The sequence below is a fragment of the Podarcis muralis genome, chromosome 1, assembly GCF_964188315.1.
Source record: "Podarcis muralis chromosome 1, rPodMur119.hap1.1, whole genome shotgun sequence".
Classification (NCBI taxonomy): Eukaryota; Metazoa; Chordata; class Lepidosauria; order Squamata; family Lacertidae; genus Podarcis; species Podarcis muralis.
In genome coordinates this window covers 79,690,361-79,716,239 of record NC_135655.1, presented here as the reverse complement: position 1 = coordinate 79,716,239, position 25,879 = coordinate 79,690,361, and the positions used below count along the sequence as shown (strand labels likewise).

At 41.8% G+C, this 25,879-nt stretch overlaps 1 protein-coding gene and 1 long non-coding RNA gene across 13 annotated transcripts in view; one reads left to right on the top strand and one right to left on the bottom strand.

The window, feature by feature from the left end:
* The window catches only part of DAGLA (diacylglycerol lipase alpha), a 92,029-nt gene extending 66,427 nt beyond the window's left edge, over window positions 1-25,602 (top strand). For all 12 annotated transcript variants that reach the window (XM_077932456.1, XM_077932429.1, XM_077932452.1 and 9 more), the window contains 15 exons: window positions 358-445; window positions 2,818-2,952; window positions 3,600-3,677; window positions 4,822-4,946; window positions 5,817-5,973; window positions 6,249-6,332; window positions 6,490-6,567; window positions 7,683-7,763; window positions 8,954-9,096; window positions 9,902-9,970; window positions 11,366-11,438; window positions 13,671-13,867; window positions 14,877-15,006; window positions 15,353-15,531; window positions 15,746-25,602. In XM_077932456.1, the coding sequence (XP_077788582.1) occupies window positions 358-445; window positions 2,818-2,952; window positions 3,600-3,677; window positions 4,822-4,946; window positions 5,817-5,973; window positions 6,249-6,332; window positions 6,490-6,567; window positions 7,683-7,763; window positions 8,954-9,096; window positions 9,902-9,970; window positions 11,366-11,438; window positions 13,671-13,867; window positions 14,877-15,006; window positions 15,353-15,531; window positions 15,746-16,673 (2,545 nt within the window). In that variant the 3' untranslated portion in view covers window positions 16,674-25,602. The remainder of the gene's footprint in view (window positions 1-357; window positions 446-2,817; window positions 2,953-3,599; window positions 3,678-4,821; window positions 4,947-5,816; window positions 5,974-6,248; window positions 6,333-6,489; window positions 6,568-7,682; window positions 7,764-8,953; window positions 9,097-9,901; window positions 9,971-11,365; window positions 11,439-13,670; window positions 13,868-14,876; window positions 15,007-15,352; window positions 15,532-15,745) is intronic.
* Window positions 7,184-11,416, bottom strand: LOC114600642 (uncharacterized). The gene is made up of 3 exons (XR_013393803.1): window positions 11,331-11,416; window positions 10,791-10,887; window positions 7,184-7,832 (listed from the first exon to the last, which is right to left on the bottom strand). It is a non-coding gene; the product is annotated as an uncharacterized LOC114600642 (long non-coding RNA).
* Window positions 25,603-25,879: the final 277 nt, after the last annotated feature.

Here is a 25,879-nt window from a genome sequence, read left to right as displayed (position 1 = left end):
TGGGTGGATGAGTTTGGGCCACAGGAGGATCGGCCCCAGCCCATCAAGGATGTTCTGAAAAAGATGTCTCATGCTTCCGCTTTAGCTGCAGATGCTCCCATAAGATCCATAGCTTCCTCTACTGTTTTATGCTGTTTCATGCTGTGTAGGGCTTCATCAGTGTGAGGTAGATTCACATTCTCAGGTGAAGCTGGTCAGCTTTCTATTCTGAACTGTTTGGTGAGCTGCTTCAAGAACCTCTCACTCCCTTCTGCAAAGAAGGAGGAACACAAAGGACAGCAATTCCAAATTTATGTCTCCTCCCCCCCCCCCCCCGCCATAATCCATTTGTAAACTCTTCCTTTCTGCATGTTGAAGGCACCGTTTGGAGGAAGGGCAGGCTAGCAGCTGGACCCGACGGCTCAAAGTTTTCCTCTGCTGCACACGAACAAAAGATTCCCAGTCAGTAAGTAGCACCTATCTTTTCATCACAAAGCAAATATCTGCTTTCTCAGACCATTACACTGAGAGATATCAATGGTAAATCTGCTTCATGTAATATTTCATAGAACTCTTATCTGGAGTTTAGTCAGCCAGTCCCCATGTGATTTGATGTGTACATAAATCTCCTGATTGCATGCTTAAGAGACCTGGAAACAGTTCTGAATGTTCAGTTGTATTATCTCTGAATATGCTGTGAACATGGTGGAAGGAGCGATGGCACTTTGGACTCCTATTGGGATCTTCCACACATGGGTGCTGCACCTCTGGCACAAGTCACTCATGCCCTGTATAAGGAAATAATTACAAAGAACTGGTGCAGACATAAAGTTCCCAATCGTTTAATCATGGGTGAGGAGCTCAGAGTGAGATATTTGCAGTAGAGTAGAGGAAGAATCAACCCTTTCCCATCTGCATGGCTTCATATTTATTGCAAACAGATTATAACTAAGCTATTTATGCAATTGCAAGAAAGAATAACTCTGTCCAGAACTTATTAAACCACTAAAACTGGCAAAGGACATAGAATGATGGACTCATTTTAAATGGACAGCACTTTCTTTTTAACGACCTGAAAAAGTGATGCGCTGTCAGATTATCAAGTATTACTTAGATTATTCTTCGTTATGAAGAGTTGAGAAGATTTTTTTCAAAGGGCATATGAAGATTGTATGTAACACAATGGTAGATGCAAATCAGGTTAGTTATTAACATAATAACCCCATGTCAAGGAAGCCATGTCCTTATTTATTTACAACATTTGTAGGTTGCCATGACATAAAGATCTCTGGATTACTTAAAATAAATAAAATGACATCTCATCTAGTGGTCTGTTTCACTTGTGCAAAAAATGTTTTTAAAAGGGCAGTCACCCAGTGTGTAAGAAGCAGATGCTGCTGGTGATCAGGACTTTTGTAGCATTGCTATGCCACTTGTCAGGTGCTGCAGAGCAATGGTGGTCAGTCACTGAAGGGTAAAACTTTTTATTATATTTAGAGGTATATATTTTTCTTACTAGACAAAGCAAATGAGCTCAAATAATTGTATGTAAGCCACTCTGGGAGACTTTTTGGCTATAAACAAATAAACAAACAATTTAAATATAAAGATGGATCTAAACTGAAAAGCATGGTTCCAGGGCATAATGTTTAATATGTACTATTAAATTATACAGGTCTTTTGTACATATCTACAGTGTTTGCTGCAGAAACATGGTATAATATTTACCTAGAGCAAACATAATTGTTATGTTAAAGTGGAGTTGTCAAAACTACTATAGATTCTTTTGTATCTGATTTCCAGATTCTGGGGACAAATGGCAAGGGATGTCTGTCTTTATTATGCATTACCTGTAAGCTTCCTAAGGACTTCAGGCTGTGTGCTGTTGGAGACAGTAAAGTGGTCTAGGTGGACCTTTTGGTGAGAGCGATGCAGAACATAGAGTAGAACTTAGTTCTGGGAGGTCAGACTTGAAATCCATTATTCACCATAAAGTTTAATGAGTGCCCTTGAAGAAGCCACTGATCCCATTTGCATGTACCCCCAAACCATAGCTTAGCATGAACATACAAATATGTGGGTTCCCAGAGTGAAGAATAGCTCTCATTCCCCACTCTTGCTTACTTTCTGGGACTAAACCTTGTTTGGTCTTTGTATTATGCTCCTTTAGGTATACTGGGCCTTGGCCTGGTATACCTGAAGGAGCGTCTCCATCCCCATCATTCAGCCCGGACACTGAAGTCCTCCTCCGAGGGTCTTCTGGCAGTTCCCTTGCTGCAAGAAGTGAAGTGACAGGGAACCAGGCAGAGGGCCTTCTCGGTAGTGGCGCCCGCCCTGTGGAATGCCCTCCCATCAGATGTCAAAGAAATAAAGAACTGCACAACTTTTAAAAGATATCTGAAGACAGCCTTGTATTGGAAAGTTTTTAATGTTTGATGTTTTACTATGTTTTCATATGTACTGTTAGCCGCCCAGAGTGGCAGGGGAATAAATAATAAAGTTGTTATTGTTATACCTGTTCTTAATATTTCCTGTGAACTGGGCTTCTATCTCTCAGCCTAGCCTACTTCATAGGGTTGTTATGATGATAAAATAAGGTAACCCTTTGTATGCCACCTTGAGTTCCTTAGAGGAAAAGTGTAATAAATCCTGCATAATTCTTTTCTTAGAATAATAAATTAGAATGAGATAGGGAAGCCAGTTCTAACCTAGGTAACAAAGTGGATGTTTTGGAAGAGCATCTGAGAATTACGTTTTCAGCCCAGTGATTGATACTAGCTCTTTGTCTTTTGCTTGTTACAAGTTCATTTATCATCTTCCCCTTTTGGGATTTTTCAGGATGCCTACTCTGAAATTGCATATCTCTTTGCTGAGTTTTTCCGAGATCTTGACATAGTCCCATCTGATATCATAGCAGGCCTGGTACTTCTGCGCCAACGACAGAGGGCGAAACGCAGTGCAGTACTGGATGAAGTGAGTATGCAGACTGCTTTATGTGCTCTTTCACTGCTGAAATACAGATGTTACTGATATGTTTATCTGGCTTTTACTCACCTATTGTCATGTGTTTCAGAAGTGGGGAATCACTAAATCTTTGCCTAGCTATCCCTAAGATATAACAGTCCGTCACCTCCCAGTGACCAATAATGAAAATTTTTTAACATGCATTTTTCAATGTTCCGTTGATAAACTTCACAAACAGCTTGGTACTGGAATGTGGGAAATCATGATTTTTAGGGATCAAAAACTTCAAGTTGTTACAAAACTAGCAGCCCCAGGATATAGTCTGAAGGCAACTAAGGCACCACCATGCTTCAGCTAAGCAGGTCTGGTCTGTGTCTGAATGGATTACTCCCTTGAATTCCATGATGGAAAAAAGGAGGGACAAAGCTGAAATAATAATAAACCATTTAAAAATAGTGGCTAGTTTTTCATGTTTCTAGGCTTTAGAGTGGAGGTGTTAGGAAGACAAACAGAACTATGATGAAACTTTGGCAGAATAGAGTGAGAATCTTGTTTCTCCTTAACAGTGATCCAAGCCAAATGGAGCTTCCCTCTCCTTGAGTGCAAATGGAGTGTTTCAGGGTCATGATCTCAGTCTCTTATTATGTGATTTACAGGCAAACAACGATATTCTAGCTTTCTTGTCGGGGATGCCAGTAACCAGGAACACTAAATATCTGGACCTGAAAAACTCAGTAAGTCATCAGACTCTAATGCTACTTTGATACAATTGTAGAGTGCACACTAGCTTATAACGCCCAATAAATCAGTCATCTTGTATTTCCTTTAATGCAAACTTTTATTCTAATCAGAATAGTAAAAAATGAAGAGGCACAGTGCTTTTTTTCTGGGGGGACGCAGTGGTATGCATACCCCTAAACATTTTGTGAATCTTTGTCCAGTTACTGTATTTATTTTTCCCAATTTGAACTATAAAATGGTGATTTTCTTCAGTCAAAATGAGAGTACCCCTAAACATTTTTTTTAGAAAAAAAGCACTGGAGAGGCCTATTAGTATGTTGCAGCAAAAAGAACAGAGCCTTGTTTAAAGCTGGAAGTGGCAGCATGAATTGCTTGGCATTTAATTTTCCCAACCCAATTTTATGTAATGAAAGCAGTATGATGCTCTGGATGTTACCTGCAGGCCAAACTATTCATAACTTCTCAAGCCACATGTGCCTTCTTCCCTTTATCAGTGTAGGGATAAAGTCCTTGTCCTGTTAAATAATGTATCTTTAAAAAGAAGCACGAAAAAGGAACTACAAATGCACTTTCACTTTGTGAAACCTCTTAGGCAGTCAAGAAGCCCAAACCCTTTTTGCATGCTGCGGGAATAAGAGCCTCAGATGCAGACTTCTGTTCCTCTTTACAGCTGAACTTGGTGCAACCTTGGGTTAGCTTAAATGTTGTTTGTGGTTTAAATGAACCAGCGTTCCCCTGATTTGGATGTAATACGGGACTTCATGTGGTTTAAAAGCAGAAATGAGTGTTTCCAGTCTCCTTTCAGCTGTCCCCGAGATTGGGGGCAGGAGAGCGCAAGCCCAAGCCAGTGTGGCCAATGGTTAATGGTGATGAGAGTTGTGATCTAGTAACTTCTGGAAAACACCACATTGGCCACCCCTGCTCTAAACTATGAGTTAGTGTTGCGTCTGAAAATGGCCTTTGACTGTAGGTGGTTACTTTCAACTAGAGAAGCCTAGAAGGAGGGAGGGCAGGGTTTGAAGGTCCAACAAATTAAAAAAATGTATTTTGTGGGGTAGGGAACTGATACTGAAACAGTGAGAGGGAGACATCTCCAATGATGCCATCAGGACACTAAATATCTCTTGTTTCCTCCAGCAAGAGATGCTGCGATACAAAGAGGTTTGTTACTATATGCTCTTTGCTTTGGCTGCCTATGGCTGGCCCATGTATTTGATGAGGAAACCTACCTGTGGACTTTGTCGCCTGGCCAGATCTTGCTCGTAAGTGTTCACCCAGGCTGTCTCTGTATACATTTCCTCCTCACTTTCTACTCTTGTATTTATTGTTCCTTGTCTTCTTTAGTGAATCCTTAATTTCCCTTTCCTCATTCTCTCTTCCATTTTTGTAGTCTCATTTTTGGCCTACACAAGCCTTTGCTTTTTAAAAATGGCTTGTACGTATCTCACTTTGAGGAGGTTACAAAGTAACTTTATCCTGTCCACATTTACTTGCTATGATGCTTTAGTTGAGATTCCTGCATTGCAGGGGGTTAGACCAGATGGCCCTTGGGATCCCTTCCAAGTCTACAATTCTGTGATCCTATGAAATGTCATTTCTGTCCATGTAGCATCTCATTGTTCCTTAATAGGCCTTTGAGTATTCATATGCATGTTTACTTAGGAGGATGTCCACTGATTTCAGTGGAATTTACGTCTTCGTAAGCATGCACAGGTTGTAGTCCTAAGTGCCTAAATGAGGGTTTGGAAGGTTTATTATATTTGAGTGCACATATTCCTAATGTCAACTCTGCAGATAGTTAAGGTTTATGTCAGATATACTGAACTTGCATTATTAAATAGTTAATAATGTTCTGGTGCCTCTATAAAGTCTGATTTCTTTTTTCTTTTCTCCTTTCTGACCTGTTGTCTTTCTCTTTAATTTTTACCCATTTCTTCCTTTATCCTATAAATGCACAGAGCTATCTTTTAGGTTGCTGGTATATTATTTTTTCCAGAATGAAAACAGAACTGGCATTTTGTGTAGGTAAAAATGTCTTCAGTAAGCTAGGCTCTTCTATTGCTTCTCTTTCATCCTTCATCTCTTTTTCCATTCCTTTCCAAATGTTATTTACCTGTACTTTTTATTTAAAGATGCTGTTGTCTCTGCCCCTCTCGGCCACGTTATGCACCTGGTGTCACAATTGAGGAAGATAATTGCTGTGGCTGCAATGCTATCGCCATCCGTCGCCACTTTCTTGATGAAAACATGAGCTCTGTGGACATTGTGTACACTTCCTGTCATGATGCGGTAAGGACCATCTAAGAGCTTCCTTGCTCTGAAGGACATTTCTGGGACATTTCAGAGCCATGTCTTAAGCCAACAGGTCTAGCAGCTAATTTATAGCCTGAAGTTACTATCAGTGATATACAGATAATGCCTTATGTATGCTCAAGTAGATTGAGCTCAAGGGTGCTGCTGTCCTTTGAAGGCTTATCTGCTAGCTGTTTTACTTGTTTGTTGGGAAGGTGAAAATCACTTCATTTCAGTAAGGCAAGACTGATGTGATACTGCATTTCCTTTAGGTCTATGAAACTCCCTTCTACGTTGCTGTCGATCACGAGAAGAAGAAAGTGGTCATCAGTATCCGAGGAACTTTGTCCCCAAAGGTAATGTTGAGTCCTGCTCTGTTCACTCTCACAATAGATGCCATTTCATGCTGGGCTCCTAGGAATCCTCTGCTCCCATATTTCACATTGCACTGTTCTTGTAGAAATGTATCATTAGCATTTTATGATTCATTCTAATATACAATTGGTTCTCCAGGATGCTCTGACTGACCTGACTGGAGATGCTGAGCGTCTCCCTGTGGAAGGTCATCATGGAACCTGGCTTGGACACAAGGTAGTCATCACTTTCTTATTTTACCTAGTTGGTCTATAATTTCAGCCCTCTCTTTTCTCAGTTCCTCTTGAAAGCAAATGATTTAAAATGATTTGTGATCCTTTCATGAAGGACATGGCATAACTGTAAAGTGCCACTACTGAAAAAGTAACAATGCAAGTGCGTCGAAGTTGCTAGTCAAATAAAAAACACACCAAGAACCAACACCTGGTAATAACTTCACAAGGTTGCTGGAGTCCAGAAAACAGTTGACTGTTGCAGAACTGAATTCAAAAAAGCCAATGTTCATAAAAGCTACTGCATTGAGAAATAGGTTTACAATGAGGCACAATGGCTCTGTGCTTGATGAGGCAGCATTACCATTTGCGGTCTTGCAGCCACACCCAACGCAAGACACCATGCTTGTGCAGCACTGTAAGCGCCTGGAAAATTATCAGTATAGGTCAACTATAAAGAGAAACCATGACAAAATGGTCTGTACGTGGTGCATGGCCCCTGTGATAAGCATTGGAGATGCAGGAGAGAAAAATCAGATTATTTTTCCATATATTAGATATGTCAAAAAAGGAAATTCTGGAAGAGTATACTCAATTAAGAATATAGTGGGGGGGGGGGGTTATTACTAAAACTGTTGTGTTGGGCTATAGAAAGCACAGTGCCAATGTAAGGGACATGGAATGAATATTAACCCTTCTGGTTATGGCTAGAATTGAAAAACCAGTAAACGGAAAACAGCTGAGGTATTAGAGAAGGACTGAAGAATGTGGAACATGCCCTTTTTATCTCTGACACATGTAGTGAGAGCAGGAGAAAGAAGACTTTTTTAGAAAAATAGAATAGGTTGGTGCAACAGCCCTCCTACCCCTGGTGGTTGCTGAGCCAGGATGTTCATGAAAACCATCAGCCATGGGTAACATGATCCTCAGCCACTGAGAGCTCACTTCACCAATAGCTGGTTGATGTTGGAGATGGTGAGTGACCTCATAGTTCTAGGGCCCTTTAAATGGTCCAAGGAGAGAGGGGGAAAGAGGAGTCAGGGAGGGTCTGGAGGAAAAAGAAATGAAAATCTAAGAGCACATTGACCTTTTCCACTTGTCCTTTCTTCCTCCTTTTAGGGGATGGTGCTGTCTGCTGAGTACATCAAAAAGAAACTAGAGCAGGAGATGGTGCTCTCTCAGGCCTTTGGGCGTGATTTGGTGAGGCTTTGCTTCTGTGCATTGTGGTCAGGAGATAGGTTCATATTTCCACCCACGTCCCTCTGTTAACTATAGAACATGATGTCTGAATTACTAGAAACAATGTCAACATCTGAACACTTCTAACATTTGTAGCTGTTCAGTGCCCTTGGCCACCAGATGAATAATTTACTGTTCTGTTGAACAGTTACTGGAAACAGTGTTGGGGGGGAAATAAGTCACTGAAGTTAGGAAATGGAAAGGAAGGCAGAAAAATCACCTTATTCCAAGATGCTAAAAACAGGTAAAATTCAATTGAAAATCAGTTTCCACATTAATGACTTGCTTGAGTCTTGCAATAAATTATGAAGTAATTTTGCACACATGTGTGCACACATAAAGAACAACTTAACCTATCTGTTCTATACAACAAATTACAATGTGTGCTGTATCATTACATCTATAATTCTTTTGACAGCAGAGTATGTGTATGTTGCCTATACTAAATATTCTTCAGGAAGTGCTCAAAGAAGAATTAGCCTACTATAAGGATGTGTAAGGAATTCAGTCTTTGTGAATATATATGAAATGATCCGATTCACACATCTTGGACTAATGTGCAAATTGGAATTTAGCTTTCCACAGAATTTTAACACTTCTCTAATGCTGAGATACAGTCCTTAGCCGTTCAAGCATATGTAAAATACACATTTTGATGTTGTCCTTAAATACGTATTTAAATATATAATGTGTTTTGAGAGGGCCTTCTAAAATTGCAGAACAGAATGAAAAGTAAAATATGTAAAAATGACACAACTCAGAAATAGATGACACGACCTTGGAGTGCTCTGCAATCTTTTTGCCTTTCTTTCACATCAGTCTGTTTTCAGAATTAATCCTGCTGTTCTTTAGACTGTGGCTCCAGACTTTTGTAATTACTCAAGCTCAAGATTTGCTTTTTATATTTATCCTATAATTGAGTGCATTTATAGTGCCTTACATACATTCTCTTACTGTAATACTCAAATGTTTTTTCCTCATATTGGAGATTTGGGGCAGGGATCTGTGAGTGGCTTGCCTTAAGGCCACCTAAGTGAGTTTATGGCTGGGATGAGATTCACATTAGACTCTCTTATATTTTAGCTAAAGGGGGAAGGATTTGATAAGAATTGCCAAATTATGCAAATACCTAATTGTTTTTTGTTTTGTAGGGCAGAGGAACAAAACACTATGGCCTAATTGTTGTGGGCCATTCCTTAGGGGCAGGCACAGCTGCCATTCTGTCCTTCCTGCTGCGTCCTCAGTACCCAACTCTAAAATGCTATGCCTACTCTCCCCCAGGTGGACTCTTAAGGTAAGTATTTGTATTTATTAAATAAAGGGAAGGGGGAGCCATAGCATCTGAGATTTTAGCAGGCCTATTCTGTGCATTTTCAGGCTTGCATCTTCAGGTTTAATGATTTAAAAAAAAATGAAAGCTAAGAACAGGATGTTGACCTACCTCAGGTGTCAACTTCTGACGTGCCCTGTCACAGATAGGAGTTGCTTCTGTTGAATGCCCAGAGGGATGCCTATGATGACAGACTCTGTGGCCACAGTTGTTCAATACATCAGTAGTGATGCAAATCATATCACTGTATTTGGATGGGGAATCACAGGTCAATTAACCCTGAAAGAAATTGATTTCTATAGTTTCTTTTCTTTGTGACACTTCTGGGGCGTGGGTTCCTTATTTGGAATTAAGACCACATTCTACTACTAAGCCTCATGTGGGCTAGCTTAGTTATATATTGATGGTGGGCATTCTGGTATTGCTCTCATTCTCATTATATGAAAATGTTTCCATCCAGATGCCAATGTAGTGTTTCTTCACTTTCTGCGTTTCTCAAATGCACTCTGGATTTGCCCATATGAAGTACAACATATGATGAATACTCTGGTGATCCAGTTCACGTTTGGGCTACCACACTGGAGTATATTTCAGAGTTTTATCTCTAGAATAGTACCGGGGGTGGGGGGGCTGTTGGTTTAGCGAACAGGCAGTGTGCCAGCCTTATAAATTTGGAAACCGGACATTTCTGATTCAGAGAATTAATTGGATATTAAGTGTCTCTTTCTGACAATGAAATCCCACCAGTTCCTTCTTGTTTCCCTTCTAGTGAGGATGCAATGGAGTACTCCAAAGAGTTTGTTACAGCAGTTGTCCTAGGCAAAGACCTAGTCCCCAGGCAAGTCAAGAAGTCTGAAATTTCTTGTTTCAGTATTTCTTAGTTTTATACCAAAGCTCCGTGCTTCCTTTCTGAAAGATCCCAATTCACATTTGTCTCATTTTCCTATTTACCAATCTTCAACCCCCGTCTTGCTTGTCCCTATTTTCCTAGCTACCTGTATTGCTGTGTCTTTTACCTGAACTCATTCATTGATGTATTGCATACCTGTGTATTGGCATATCCCTCCCCTATCTCTCAGTTGCCTGTATTACTGAAAAAGGTGAATATTCTGATTCCACAATTATGTTCATTGTGGCATCTGGCATCTATTTGCCATCTCCTTAGTTATTTGTGCTGTCATTTACACATTTGTGCTCTCTCCCAGGTCACCTCTTCTGAGCCATCTTACACCTGTGAATTGTCTCCTGGCTATATCTTCCGTGTCATCTTCCATCTTTGCACTGTATCTTGAGCTATACGTGTTGTCACCTCACTCCTGCCTAGCATCTCTGTAGTATGTGAACTGTGTCATCTTACACTTGTGTACTGTGTATCGTTTTATGTGCATTATCATCTCTTGCTTACCTGTGTGCTTTTTCATTTCTCACCACCTCACAATTGTGTATAAGGTTCTTGGCTCTTTTTTATGTTAAAAGCTCATATCCTTTTGCATTTTCTTTGTCCTAGCACACATCTGTGGCCCATAGGTGGCATGCAGCCCTTCCATGAGGTTAGCATGGATGCCCCAACTATTATTCCACTAAATGCCTCCCATCACCAAATTTATTGAGATGGCAGTGGAGAGGAAGGTGCGAAGGGAGGAATCATCCAAGTGTACCTTTGTCCTCATGTAGATCATGCTCCTCCACGCATCTGAGGCAGAGAAGACTGCAGTCTCTCCATGCTGGAGTGGGAAGCTGCCTGCTTTTCTTTGCCTGAGATGGGAAAAAAGTTCAGTACCCATTATGTAGAAGCATCTCCCGCCTGTTTATCTATGATTATCTGGATAGTGGTACTTCACACTTCTATTCCGTCTTCCTAGTTTGCTTGTTTTACCTGCCATATGGCATCTAAAATCTCTGAATCATTATCTTGGTTAAATGGATTTTGATAGCCTGCTTCTCTTTTGAGTATTGACTTCTCACACCCCTGTGTCATATTTTTTGTTACTTATATAGTTTTAGTTAAGTAGTTTGCCTACTGTATTATTCACTTACTCGTTGGATTATCTGTAATGTATCTGCTCGTATCTTTCTAACGGGTTAGGAATTGCCTTCAGTATATTTGTATAAAATAGCCTTATACTGAGCCATGGGTAAGTCTACTCTGATCCCATCTCTCTTTACTTTCCTGTATGTGCTCCTCCTAATAGTTATACCTGCATCAGTGCATCTGATATTCTTTATCCCTCAGGATTGGGCTCTCACAACTGGAGGGATTTCGCCGGCAGCTTCTTGATGTTCTGCAGAGAAGTAACAAACCAAAGGTAAGAAGAGTTGGACTCTCTTGTGTTTTTAGGCTTTTGATGTTAAAATGGAGGTTGCCATATATTTCCATTGTGATGTTTTAATCTGTTAGCCAGATTAGGCAGGATATGAAAATTAGGCAGGTTAATATGTAAAATAATAAAGAAAGATTTCAAGTCTATCTGAAATTAAATTATTTGTGTCACGTGCATTCTTAAAATACAGTGGTACCTCTGGTTGCAAATGGGATCCATTCCGGAGGCCCGTTTGCAACATTAGCAGAATGCAACCTGCGTTTGCGGGTCGCGATTTGCCGCTTCTGCGCATACGCATGATGTTATTTTGTGTGCGCATGCGCGAGTGGCGAAACCTGGAAGTAACCCTTTCTGGTACTTCCGGGTCGCCGTGGGACGTAACCTGAAAACGCTCAACCTGAAGCAAATGTAACATGAGGTATGACTGTAGCTGAAAAGGTTACTGCTTCACCTTTATTTGTTTAGGACTTCATGTTTCATTGGCTGCTGTCCCAGGTCTATGATAAATTCATGATAACAGCAGTGGCATAAGCAACCTAATCCTAGTTATTTTAAGATTAGACCTTGTCTGCCTTACTGCAGATTCACAGTCTAAATGTAAATTTCATGTGTATCTGTCATATAGCATCTGCCTGGGCTACAGCCGGAGATTAATGTAGCCTCTTACCTTCTTGTTAAAAACTGTCTCAAATGAGAGAGGGGCTTCCTGTTACTACTTGAATTCCATTTGTAGTGAAATGTAATTAGTTAGAAATCTGATAATTTAGCCTCTGGCCAGTTGGGGCATATTGGCATAGTTTGACATGTGCCTGCCTTGATCCCCTTGTGACTATTCCCTCTGGGTTAAAAGGTGATGGTATTCTTAGTTGAATCTATTTTCAAGGTAGTTCCCATTATCATTTTTCTTATTTGCCCATTCCACAATTGTTCAATTGCATTAATATGCCATTAAGAAGACAAGGTATTTTGAAGGCTGTTACACTTGCCCAGCTGTGATAACACATTTTAAAAAGTTTACTCTGGGAAAGTAACACACAAGCAAACTCTGTAACTGCTTCTTGTGTGTTGTGTGATACTGGGATAGCTCAGTGCGCAGGACAAGAGAAGGTAATCATTAAATACACTATCAGGGAAAGGAGCCAAAATTAAAAGGAAACGGTGCTATTCTGATGAGGTAAAGAGAGGTGCAGTTCTATATATTAACATTAGTATTCTTTTTGATCAAATGTAGTTCTGTTTGTGTGTGATGTCAGGCCTGGAAAGTCACCAGACTGAGTTATAATATTTTCCCTATATTTAGATTCTGTAGATTTCGCATGTCTTAATCACCGTTGCTAAGAGGGAGTTTGCCTGAGACACTGCCTGCTAAATGTTAATAACGTCCTATTGGACAACTACCCTCCTTTCTTTCTTACAATAATATAACCCCAAACTTCCATCTAATTTGAACTATAACTAATAAGTACAGTCGTACCTTAGTTTTCAAACAGCCTAGTTCTTGAATGTTTTGGCTCCTGAACGATTGAAACCCAAAAGTGAGTGTTCCGGTTTTCGAACATTCTTTTGGAAGCCAAACATCTGATGGGGCTTCCGATTGGCTGCAGGAGCCATGCTTTGGTTTTCAAATGTTTTGGAAGTCGAATCGACTTCTGGAACAGATTCCATTTAACTTCCAAGGTACAACTGTAATTGGTTGGCTCACAAATGATCAGATTTATGACATCACTAGTTGCCCCTAAAAATTGGAAGTTTTTTCCTTCAAATGAGATTGCTACTTGTCCTTGCTCAAAGTAGAAACCTGGGTGATAGATGCTTCTTAGAGATGAACTCTAGCTTCTTCTCTGAATGCATGAACTCATAATCAGATATGCTCAGTGATTTATAGATATAGATAGATGATAGATAGATAGATAGATAGATAGATAGATAGATAGATAGATGATAGATAGATAGATAGATGGCTGTTTTTCCATGTTTTTATTATTGTTAATATAAAAACCAAGGAATCTAGTCCATAGTGTGATTGCTGCCTTCTTTTCTGCATTATGAGTATGAGTGTCAAATGGGAACACAATGCATTTTTTAAAAAAACAACAACAATCAGCCCAAATGTGAACTTTTCTCAACTTTTCCCATGATATATAATGTCAGCACTTCAGCCTTGCACTTAATTGCATTACTTCAGAGTCCTCCTTTCCTTTCTCTTTTCTTGGACAGTGGAGAATCATTGTGGGTGCCACAAAATGCATTCCCAAGTCTGAGCTCCCTGAAGAGCAAGAAGTGAATTCAGTAACCAGTCACCGCCTCTGGACCCATCCCAGTGACTTAACCATCGCCCTGTCAGCAAGCACACCACTCTATCCTCCTGGGCGCATCATTCATGTTGTTCACAATCATCCTGCTGAACAGTGCTGGTGGGTAGAGCTGGGAATAATATTCAGCAAACTGTTTGATGGGCTTTCTTGGTGGCCAGGGTGGGGTGGTGGTGGTTGTGATCTTATTTTCTGAGAGTTTCTAACTTGTAATTTTGGTGGCACCTTTACTGATAGTGCAGCACAAATGGATATTATTAAATTTCCCCCATGGGGACTCTAGTTTGGTTTTACGTGCTCTGCATTTATCCCATAGTACCAGCCGTGGTGGGTGGAAATTGCTGGGGTCTTCAACTGTCACCTCCCCCCCCCCCAAAAAAAAAATGCAAAGCCACCCAGGAACAAAGGATGGCTTACATCTGGGTGGGAGACTAATTGACCCAAACTGAGAAGACACTCACTAAACAAAAGCTTAGGCCAGGTAGTTCACAGCAGTCAGTGAGTATTTCATCAAGGATAAACTATTAATATTAAAAAACCTCTATGTATGCATTTACATGCAGCTAGTTTTGTTTGCCTGGTCTGCTGAATGTAACATTCCAAGCTATAGAATTAAAAAATGGGAAATGCAGCCGAGTGTTAGAATGACAAAATTATGTAATAACCAGGTACTCTTGATGACATTGTAACCTTGGGAATATAGCCATGATACCAAGGTATCTGCAGAAGCCTGTGGCTTTATTCTCTTGGCAGTTTAGCTCCTGCCTGAAATGGTATTTAGTAGAGGAGCACTGTAGTGGGAAAAGAGATGGATGGCAGGAGATAACTGCTTGAGTCTTGTTTGCTTCTGTTCTCTGCTGGTCCCATATCATAGCATTTCATAATGTCAGTTAATTGTGCAGGACAAGATGTGATATGAATGCTTCTGCCTTAGACTATGGGCATGAAAGAACTGCCTTTGTGTTCTGTTATTCATTGGGGTCCTTAGAGTGATGTCCCCTACACCCAGCCCCACTGTATGTCACAGTGTTTTTCCTCTGGGGTCATCATTCCTTCCCCCTCTACTTTGCTTGCTTTCCCATGACTGTGCCTTTCTTGACTTTCCCCCCAGCTGCTGTGATCAGGAGGAACCCACATACTTTGCCATTTGGGGAGACAACAAAGCATTTAATGAAGTGATAATTTCCCCAGCAATGCTACACGAACACCTGCCTTATGTGGTCATGGAGGGTCTTAACAAGGTAATAATGGGCATTATTTGGGGAGGTACCAGAGGGGATAGAAGACGAACCAAAAAGTTTGTGCTGAACATCTGAACAAACTGATTCACAGATGAAGAAAAGGACAGACATTATGATGAAGGGATTGTGTATCCCGCAAAATGTAGTCCAGCAAAATGTGAGGCGTACATACAAAAATTTTGTTGAAAGTCAAAAGCACTGACATGATGCTGTGATCCATTAACATGATGCTGTGATCCATTTTAGGCACGCTGTGGGACATTTGACTTTTATGTCAAAAGTCAGTGGGGTTAGGTTGGAAATGATAACTGAAGAAAACTCTTCTCTACCAATTTATTTTGCACAGGTACTGGAGAATTATAACAAAGGCAAAACAGCCTTGCTTTCTGCAGCCAAAGTGATGGTGAGTCCTACAGAAGTGGACCTCAACCCGGAGTTAATCTTCCAGAATCAGCCTCTGCCTAGGCCTTCTGTGCAGATTGGAATTGGAGACATAGTAGTGGACAGAAGGAACAGCAGCACTAAGTAAGGATGTGGCTCTGATTTTTCTAGAAAGATCTACTAAAGACCCCTGATGGACGTATTCCTTCCTGCTATGTGATAACTGCTGTGGTGTTGGTGGATATCGTGATGTCATAAATGAGGAGTTGTATCTGCGGTGTTCTCTTCTGTGGTTTGTTCCAAGAGATCATAGCGTAGCCTTGTATTAGTCTCATATTTTTGTCTTCTCCATTTGCAGGAGTAAGGCTCACTCTGAAATCAGTTTGGAAGGGTTTTATGAGACCAAGCTTCTATCTCCAGTACAGAAGGATCCTGTGGAGCTGCTGCTTCTAGATACCAAGGAACGCCTGTCTGTTGAACTGCAGGACCGGCGTGCTCCTCTTGCTACAATGGAGAGCCTGTCGGATAATGAATCCATCTACAGCTTTGATTCAAGGCGTTCCTCTGGTTTTCGTAGCATCCGCGGCTCACCCAGCCTCCATGCAGTCATGGAGAAAGATGAGACTCACTGTTTTTATATCGACCCAGCAATCCCTGAGGAAAACCCCTCCCTCAGCTCACGGACAGAGCTGCTTGCTGCTGACAGCCTCTCCAAACACTCCCAGGAGACTCAGCCTCCTGAGGCCCTGCACAACAGTGGAGACACCACTCCTCAGCGGCGTTGCAGTGACGGCGGTGCTGGCAGCGATGCAGACCACGTTTCCTTCACTGCTCAGGAGGAACTGACCCTCCAGAACGGGAGGCTCAGTGATGACCCCAGTCCGCAAGTGTTGGAGTTTGCCGAGTTTATAGACAGCCTCTTTAATCTGGACAGCAAAAGCAGCTCCTTCCAGGACATCTACTGCATGATGGTATCGGACAGCACTAGTGATTTTGCTGAGATGCCCAAGTCTGTCAGTGATCAGGAGATCCTGCTAAGAGCACAGTATGAGCCCAACTTAGTCCCAAAGCCCCCCAGGTTATTTGCGGGCTCAACAGATCCCTCCTCAGGCATATCAGTTTCCCCTTCTTTCCCTCTGAGTTCTTCTGGAGAGCTTATGGACCTCACTCCTACAGGCATGAGTAGCCAGGAATGTCTGGCCACTGACAAAATCCGGACTTCCACTCCCACTGGCAATATGACCAGCCCTGCCAAACAAGAGGACTGCATGATCTCAGCCCTCTAGTGTAGGAGAGAAGGGCCCAAATAGCCAATCCCATGCTTTGAGTCATGGGATAAAACGTGGAGGACCTGGTCACTGGGCAGGTGAGAGTTGTGGAAGATGCATGGGGAATGGTGGCATTCTTTCCTAGGTGCTTTGTTAATGGCGCCACAGTGGAGGTCAGCACGAAGGATGCCACACCGTGGTTTGTGTTCTTTAGTTAGGGAGAAAATCACTGCCTAACGCAGCCTGCTGCTTTTTGAGGACCTTGTTCACTGAAGTTAGATGACTGGTTTCCCTACCTCAGCGTATTTCTTTTAAGAAGGAGGCAGGATCTCTGCCTTTCCTGCTGAAATTAGGAAGTTACTGTCCACAGGCTAGAGGACCAGAGCTACATAAGCTGAGGGGTCAGATAATGTCCTTGGAATTGTGTCTGAATCAAGGAGATTGTGACTTTGGGCCCTATTGCACTAGCGTATCATGTTTGACTCAAGCACCTGTCCATCATTGTCATCGTGATTTTTTTTTAAAAAATAACCAGACACACTCTCCTGTTTTATAGCCATTAAGGCTGTGTTCCAGAGGAATGCAGTCCCCCACTCCCGATCCTGACTGGGTGCAGTGAAAATTGGGCCAGGGCTCGGGTGTTTTGCTCCCCTGATTAGCTCTGTGTTCAGTGATAACCAGACTTCTTCTGAGAAGAAAGTACATGTACTGGAGGGTGGGGCGGAGGGGATGAGAGGTATTTTGGGTCTCACAGCATTGCACAGCTCCCCAGATCACTATGAACTAGTGACAATCTTGCTTTATCTGACAAAATTTTCATCTCTATTTGCATGAATCAATTGGTTTAAACTAGCTTTTGGCTTGCCAGTGCCCTATATTATTCCCCAAAACATAATGGTGCCCAGAGCCAGTCTGTCCCCATTCCTGATCTTGCATTCACTGGCAGCATCACGTAAGGTCAATGGTGGTCTGTCCCTGAGTTCAGGGAAAAGATGGACTTACCGGTATATTGTGCATTGAAGTCTCATGTATGTTTACAAAGCTACTAAGCATTTTGGGGAGGTAGTTACTAAGTGTATGAGAAACACCTGCCTGAGTGGGACAAATGTTTTCTCTGCATTCCCATCTCTCCCTCAACTTGGGTCCTTAAGAAGCATTGTTATTACAAATCCTGCTTAGAAAGTAATGATGGGTGATCGGATTAACCCTGTTCATATGCATTCCTTCAGCCACTCTACAATCAGGGGCTTATCAGCATCACCCAGCTACACATCAGAACAACTCACGACATTGCATCTCAGCCACTAGTCCTGCAACAGTGCTCATGTCTGAGATCTTCTCACAACAACATGGCGGCACTGTGTAAAATTGCAAGTATTTTCTAGTGATGAAACTTAGGAGTGAAATAATTTTTATGTAGGAAGTTAAGCATATTGTGACCTACAAGTCATATCATATCGGAATGTAGCATTAATGTGAAAGAACAACTCTTACCATTGGCCTCTTCAGCATGCAGCCTCGTATGCCATACACAGCATATGACCCATGCATGGCAACCCAGAAGGTACTTGGCACATTCCCTGAGGTTGCGGCCTCAGGTCCCCAAGCAGGCTGCCAGAACAAAGGGCACCCTGAAGGTTCTGGCAAGCTCTAGCCACTTGTGCCTCTTTGTGGTTTAAAGGCTGCTTGTTTGGAAGAATTGGAAACGAGTGGGAGAATTTCCAGTTTTCTTGGTGACTAATAGCACAATCCTGTATGTGTCTACTTGGAAGTAAGTCCCACTGAGCTCAGTGGTCCTTGTTGCCAGCTAAGTGAGTACAGGGTTGCAGCCTTAGTTTTGTTTCCGATGGAGGTTCTAGGGACTCGTTGCCTTTCATGTTTTAACACTCCTATGTATGCTAGCTTGGAAACCAGTCCCCATTGAACTCCACAGGACTTTCCCTTCTGAATAAACTTGCATAGGATAGGACTGCAAATACATGGGTGTGAGATAGTACACCCACATAACATTAAATGATTCTGCAATATGCAGGGCAATTGTGAATTGGGGCCTAATGCTAGTGGTCAACATGACAGAAGAGTAAATCCCCCCTTTCTACCCTGAAACAATTTTTCATTGGAAGTGCAGAAGGTTTTTATTGATAAAATTCCAGTTTTCAAACGATTAATCTTAATGATTTAGGCTTGAGCCAATCTGTCTTAATAATTTAGCTCTTCAGTGTTCCCATTTTTTCAATAGCAGCTGTATTGGTTCATGTTAGTTGACTAAGGCTACTGTAAACCAGAACTAGACTGATAAAATATGTTTCTTTAAGGAAGACACAGCAGGACTATATAGTTCTGGGACAAAGCATATAATAAACTGCATGGTTTATGAGGATCTTTTGGGATGCAGCGGTGTTGCAGAGCTTAAGCTGCAGGTACTTACAGCAGGTTAAGCTCACCAAACTGGACAGGCTGCTTGAGCAGCTGATGCCACTCCAATCAGTCTGCCAATCTTGAGGAGCACTGCCTTGTGAATCAAGCTATGATTCAGTGCAAATACTTAGCACCTAGAGAGCGCTTTAAACTTCAAAGCACTTTACAAATAGAAAAGAAGGAAGCTTCCCAGCTCTTGTGGGTCATGGGAATGTAGGGGGGAGGGAAGGGTGTCGGTGCGTGCAGCATATCTACTGTATGAATCTGAAAATCTGCGAAGGTGGAGAGCAGGCAGCTTCCTGCCTTAGGACAAGGATGGCTAACCATTGGCCCTCCAGATTGTGTTGGACTACATCATCCCTGACTGTTGGTCATGCTGGTTGGGGCTGATGAAGGGCCACAGGTCCCCCACCCCTGCCTGAGATGATTATTTTAGGCTTGGAGAGCCAGGTTGAGAGGCTGTTGATACAGCTTTGCTTGGAGAAGGTTTCAATATGTTCATTTGGTGGTGATCAGATTGTGAATGATGCAACAAGCTATTGCACTACAATGTTGTGCCTGACCGGAGCACCAGTTCATTGTCATTTTCATGGGTTCTGTTACTTTTTAAAGCTGTTTGATTGTATCCCAAGAGTGTTTGTTATCCTCTTCCTTGTCACTGGTAGCAAGAATCAGACTGTCTTAACTGTGTTTGTCCCAGATTGTCTGTGCTTTTTGTGACTGTTGGGCTTCTGCCTGGAAGAAGGAAAATACACAGATTCAGGTGTATCAAATGCTTGCACTCAGCAGGAGAGGCAAGTATAAAAATGGGAGTTGAGTTTATTTACTGCATTACATTACAGCATCTTATTTGTCTTTTTTTTCTTGAAAAAATGGGTCTTCTAGCACTTAATTTGTTTTACACTAAAAAGGCCAATGACTACACCAACACTCCACAAGTACACCTTTATTTATTTATTTTTAGCATACCCATATCCCTTGTAGTTATAGGAAAGAACTAGAAAATGCCATACTACTGACACACATACTGAGTTTGAGTTTGACCCCTGAAACATGTTGGTACCTATTTCGCGCACACTGCATCCTGCTTGTGCTCTGATAAATTGGTTTTCCAACTCTTCTACCTGGCTTTAAAAGCTCCTTCATGGCTTTGCCTCTGGGCTTCATCGCCAAGGTGCTGTGTCCTCTCCCTGCTTATTCAGCACCTTGGGTGTTTAGACTGTCCTTTGAAAACTATCTAGAACTTCAATATGCAATCGGTTCAGTGCTAGGAATGTATCTGAAGCAATAGCCATTAACTGAGCAGTTCCTAGTTGTAGCAAAATCACTGCAACCCTTTTACTCACCCAGTGTCAGTAGGCTAGTAGATTTTGGGTGGAATTGCACACTCCGCTGAAGCTTTAGAGCAGATGCAGTGAATTAATTCACACTCCCAGGCAGGTTTTCGTTCACTTTAAAAACTAAAATAGGTGATCAAAGGCCCCATATAGATGCTGATGCAGCTTTGCCAAAGATGCCCTAACAAAAGATATCTCCCAGCTGAGAGAAATACTTCTCTTACTAGCAGAGCGACTAATGATGAGCACTTTCATTCTTTTCCAACAGAGGGTACTTCCAAACTTTCCCAAATACACATACAATGCCATGTCAGCCCTTTTAAGTGCTTTTGGGCTGAGACATGCATTGAATTTGGGGAGTGGGAACTTAAAACCAGAACCTCTGGTAATAGCTTTTATAAGTTCTCTCCTTTTCAACTCTGTTTGGCACTTCCTATTTAATTCTGCTCGGTACCTTTCCCCTCTTCAAACAATTACATTCCACATCTGATTTTCCTTACTTGATTATCCTGTTGATAAATATGTTACATCTCCTATGTCTCCAACATTTCATCCTGGTTAGCACAGGCTGCATCTCATTGCTGCAAAAGGTTGTCTAACCTTCTCCACATTTCAAAGCTATGGACTTCGTCCAGTGGAATGCTAACATTGCAGGGATGCTGTGTTTCCCCAGTACTCAAGACTTCAGCATTTTGTGCTTGGGAAATGTGATTCTTCTCCCAGCTAGATATTTATAGTTATTTTGATTGCCACATGAAATGTGGTTGCATGAGTTTCATATATATGTATGGCCGGGATGTCCTACTGGTAGATCACGGTCGATCTCTGGCTCCCTTTCCTTAGCGTGGCTAAAACTGACTCCTGCCCTGCCCCCTTGCCCCGCCCTCCATTGTTGTATGATCTCTGGAAGGGAAGAGACAGATCTTTCTCTGTGCTGCTGTTTTGATCCATTGCGATCTTTTTGTGAGTGACTTTACCTCTTTGTCCCTTTTTAGGGGCTTTTCTCCTCCCTAAGAAAAGCTCAACAAACCCCCCAAAAAGCTGGTAGATCACTGCCAGTCTTTAATTCTGAAAGTAGATCGCAGTCTCTTCAGAGATTGGCCACCCCGATGTATGGAATAGTACCTATGAAAAACACAGTTTCCCCTTAGCATAATTTTAAGTACATATGGGGTTACACACATACACACACACACACATACACACACACACACACACACACACACACACACACAGTCTGCAGCTCACTGCTGGAGCAATCATCTGGCTGTTTTTTGTTCAAAAACAAGCTAGCACTAAATCATTCAAACAGTCCTGCTTGCCTAAAAGGAGTGGTGGCAACAACTTGGATGTCCCTTCACCCACTATGTGAGGGTAGGATGTATGTGCCATTGAAGCGAATTGGAGCTAGCACACATATAGTGCTATAGATGAAATCCTACATATCTGATCATCTGAAGCTGCCTTATACTTAGACTATTGTTCCATCCAGCCCAGTATGGTTTACTCTGGCAGAGGCAGATTTAGGGGAGTGTGACCAGCTTATTTATATCTTCGGTCTTCCATGTTGTTGTTTTGCAGAATGAAGTGGTAGGGGTCTTTTCATGGAGACAAAAATGCACCCATCACTCAGTGGGGAATCACATGTTTTGCATACAGAAGGTTCCAGATTCAATTCCAGCCTTCTCTAATTCAAGGTAGCAGGGCTAAAAAACTTGTGGAACTGTTGCCTCTTAGTGTAAGACAGTGATGGGTGAATAGTCTGACACAGTATAAGGCAGCTGTTAATCTGATTTTTATTTAGGATTGCAGTGCATGATTTCGTTTAGTTTTTCAAATCTGAGAAGCTGTTCATAAAGAATTGTGGTATATACAAAGTAAAGCTACCACATGTTCAAGTAGAAGATTCTCCTATTATTGCACTGTTATCCAATGAGAGTTAAAGAAAGATCTGTGAGAACTAGATTCAAGGCCCATATTAGCCAGCTTGTGCTCTGTGTCTCACTCACATCTGTAAAATGGGAAACAGTGACTGTGTCACATGATGATTATAATGAATTAGAATGGTCTAGAAGTACAGGCAGCTCCCCACTTACGTGGCGGTTACATCCCAGGATACCACACATATATGTGAAATCATGTATAGTGGGGAACACCATCCTAAAAGCCTTTAAATGCCATTTAAACCTTTGGAAACCACTGAAAACCCTTTAAAAAACCAGCAGCACTTTCCAGACTGGCATGAATGGTAGCAATGGCTCTCAGTCTTCAATGCTGGAGGACAATGTGGAAACAATGGCAAGGGTAAACACCAGTGCCCCCATGTGCTTGGCTGTGGGTCATATTCACTTGCTGCTGATGGCACTGCTCTTTTTGCGCCATTTTTGCACTTTCCCCCACTCTTTTCAGGCCATTTTTGCACTTTCTGTGCCTTTTTGCAGTTTAAATCAAGTTATTTAATTATTTCCCAGCACTGCACATATATACGGTCACACATGAGTCGAACGTGCGTAAGTGGGGAGATGCCTGTATAAATAGTTTTCAAGTAGCTGTTTCTGGGGGCTAGTACTATTTCACTGATGCTAGGGTTGCCATATTTCAAGAGGTAAAAATCTGGACACAAAAAGTTGTTGCGCTTTTTTAGGGCAACAGCCCCTCTGCCAGCACCAGAACCAAGCCTGAACCAGAGCACAGGCTGCCCTAGCTGCCTGAACCAGAGCCACCAGTGCACACACACTTTCTTTTTTTTTTAACCAAATCCAGGACATTTGCTTTAAAATGTAAAATCCCCCCCCCCCCCGGATGGGCATGTAGGGCCCCCAAAACAGGACATATCCAGGAATTCCTAGACATATGGCAACCCTAGGTATACGTAATGGCATTTCCATCTTTGGTCTCTCACCATATTTCATGTCTGATACATTTCTTTTTAGCCATAGTTCGTTGTGCAGAGGGTTGGGGCATTGAGCTTCCCATCATATAAATTGCAGCCATGTAGTATCATACTCACTCAACAGGATAACATCATTTCATTGGGAGATCAAGAAGAAACTATGAACAAAATACTGAATGTGACGAAACCCAAGTTACTTTAGACAGTGCACAACTGTTCTTGAGCTCACTGCTGCCTTGCTGTTTGTGTTGTTTTCTCTTGTTTCCCACACTTCCGTTGTGCCTTTGTTTGTTAGTTTGAGATGCAAGGAAAGGACACAGTGTCAAGTGCTTTCATTCTTTTCTCTCCTTGTACTGTCACGTTGCTTCTCTTGTTATGTGAAGGAGATACTTCCTCATCTTCCATGATGTTAGGCTTTGCCAAATTTCCCAAGTGTCCTCTCCTCCTTCAGGTTGTCTTAACAAGTGCCAATAGCAATGCCTCATTTGTCTAAAGCAGGCTTTCCCCTGTACCAGTGGCATATATAGAAGTCATCCTATTGGATGAGATTGTTGACTATCTTAATTGGTAATCTGTGCTAGTGAGGGATCAAGCCAGAAAGCAGCATGTAGAAGAAGTGAGACCATGCAATACATGTATACGCATTATTGCAAAGCATATCTAGAACTTCCATAGTCCAACCCTGATGTTTGGTAGCAGTTTTCCTTGAAAACAGGAAAGCTGACTGTGTTTGATAAGGGTTCGTAATGAAATAAACTTCACCTGAATAGTACTGCAGTGAGTTTTGGAGCAATTGCCTCATTGAGAGAAGACATTTGTACCAGGGTATTAGAAATTTCCCCTTCTTTGGTCCCCGTGTTTCAGTTATCCATGAAGAATGACTGGGCCCTTTGTTGTCTAACTCTTTTTTTTTAGCATAAGGGAGTTCATTTTTCATGCCTCTGGAGAAACTAGACAATTAGACAACGTCTGACATAATTTTGGGGGGGGGGAAATGCATTTATTGGGGCTTTGTGTATCTCTTATTTATCACAACATATCTGAGGCCCAGATGTTCAAGATCCTGAGTTTCTGCTGCATAGGATGCTACTGAAGGGATTCCTCCCAGTCCCAGGCACCATGTTAGCATTCAGACTGACTTACTGGTACTTAACTGCATGGTCTGTCATGTATTTGCCTGGTTTGGATGTGTCGTGAGTCCAATGCTATCACACAGGAGATGCAATTGATAAAGCACTACCACACACATTACCATTAACGTTCATATCAGCATGTCAGAGGTGCCTGCTGGCGGACACTACCTTGCAGATTATCTAAGAACATGATGTAGTAGCCTGCCCTTACTTCTCTCTCCCAAACTGCTCGAATTCTAGGGGGAAAGGTCATTTTAAAATCTTGTATCCCAGTTCTGATGGTCACCTTTATTGAATGGTATTTATCAACCACTTATAGATGGTCAGATGGTGCCTTCAGAATGCTGGGCATGATGAGAGGGATGTTGTTGTCTTTTAGAATCCTTTCAATTAGCTTGAATTTACATTGGTACATCTGTAATCTTAACTACCTGCTTGCCCTCTGGAGTAATATGTAGGGGGCAACAGCCCAGGTAGTGTTATCTTTACCCTAATATGCTCACTTTCCTTGTTATTCGAGTGGAACACACTTAAATGTGGAATCAGTGTTGTGGAGCACTCAATTTTGTCTTAAGAAATCTTGGGCTCTTGCCTATATGAGGGGCATTACCAACTTTAATTTTATTTTGTTATTCTGCAAGGTTTGTGTACAGAAAACTACTTTCCTTCCTTTTCTTTCTACAGCAGTCTCTCTGTATGAAAGCCTCACTGCTTGTACCCTTTTCCCTTTTTTATCCCTCTTGCTGGAGCACATTGGAGCCAGGCAATTACCAGTGGATTCCAGCTTCTTGATTTACTTAAATCGGAATCTTCCCTTTTGTGGGAGAAAAGTGAGAAGTCTCCACCTAATGCCTTTGATCCTGATGTCCTCCAGTTCCCATTCATGGATTCTAAAAGCCTTTGTATGCAATCACTGGAGAGGCAGCAAAGAGTCTGTGCATTGCCGTTTCTTGCAAAACCACTCATTTACCCCTTCCAGGAATGCTAACTGTTGGATCCCTGCTCTGATTTGCCCCAGCATGGAGGCTGTAGGGGACTCTGAGCACCCTACATGTGCCATTCTCATGTGACTTTTTTACCTATGTATGAAAGATATTAACTAAGATTGCTGTAAAGAAAGATACAAATTATTATAGCATATTATATAAATATATATGTATATAACAGTTCTGTACCTTGTTTACCTCAGTGTATGAAATGGTGGTTGAAGCACGGTTGGAATGTTTAACAGATCCCACTCCCTATATACCTTCAGAGCAGATGCACAATTGGGCCTCTGCACTGTAGCAGAAGTTAAATCATTCCAAAAAGAGATGGTTAAAGAAAAAAAAGAAACTGCCTATGATGCATCAAACTGACTATCCATCTAGTCTAGCGCTATGTAATGGCAGCCAACCAGGTACCTCTCAGTTAGGAGAAGCAGAGACAAAGGTAGCAGCCAGG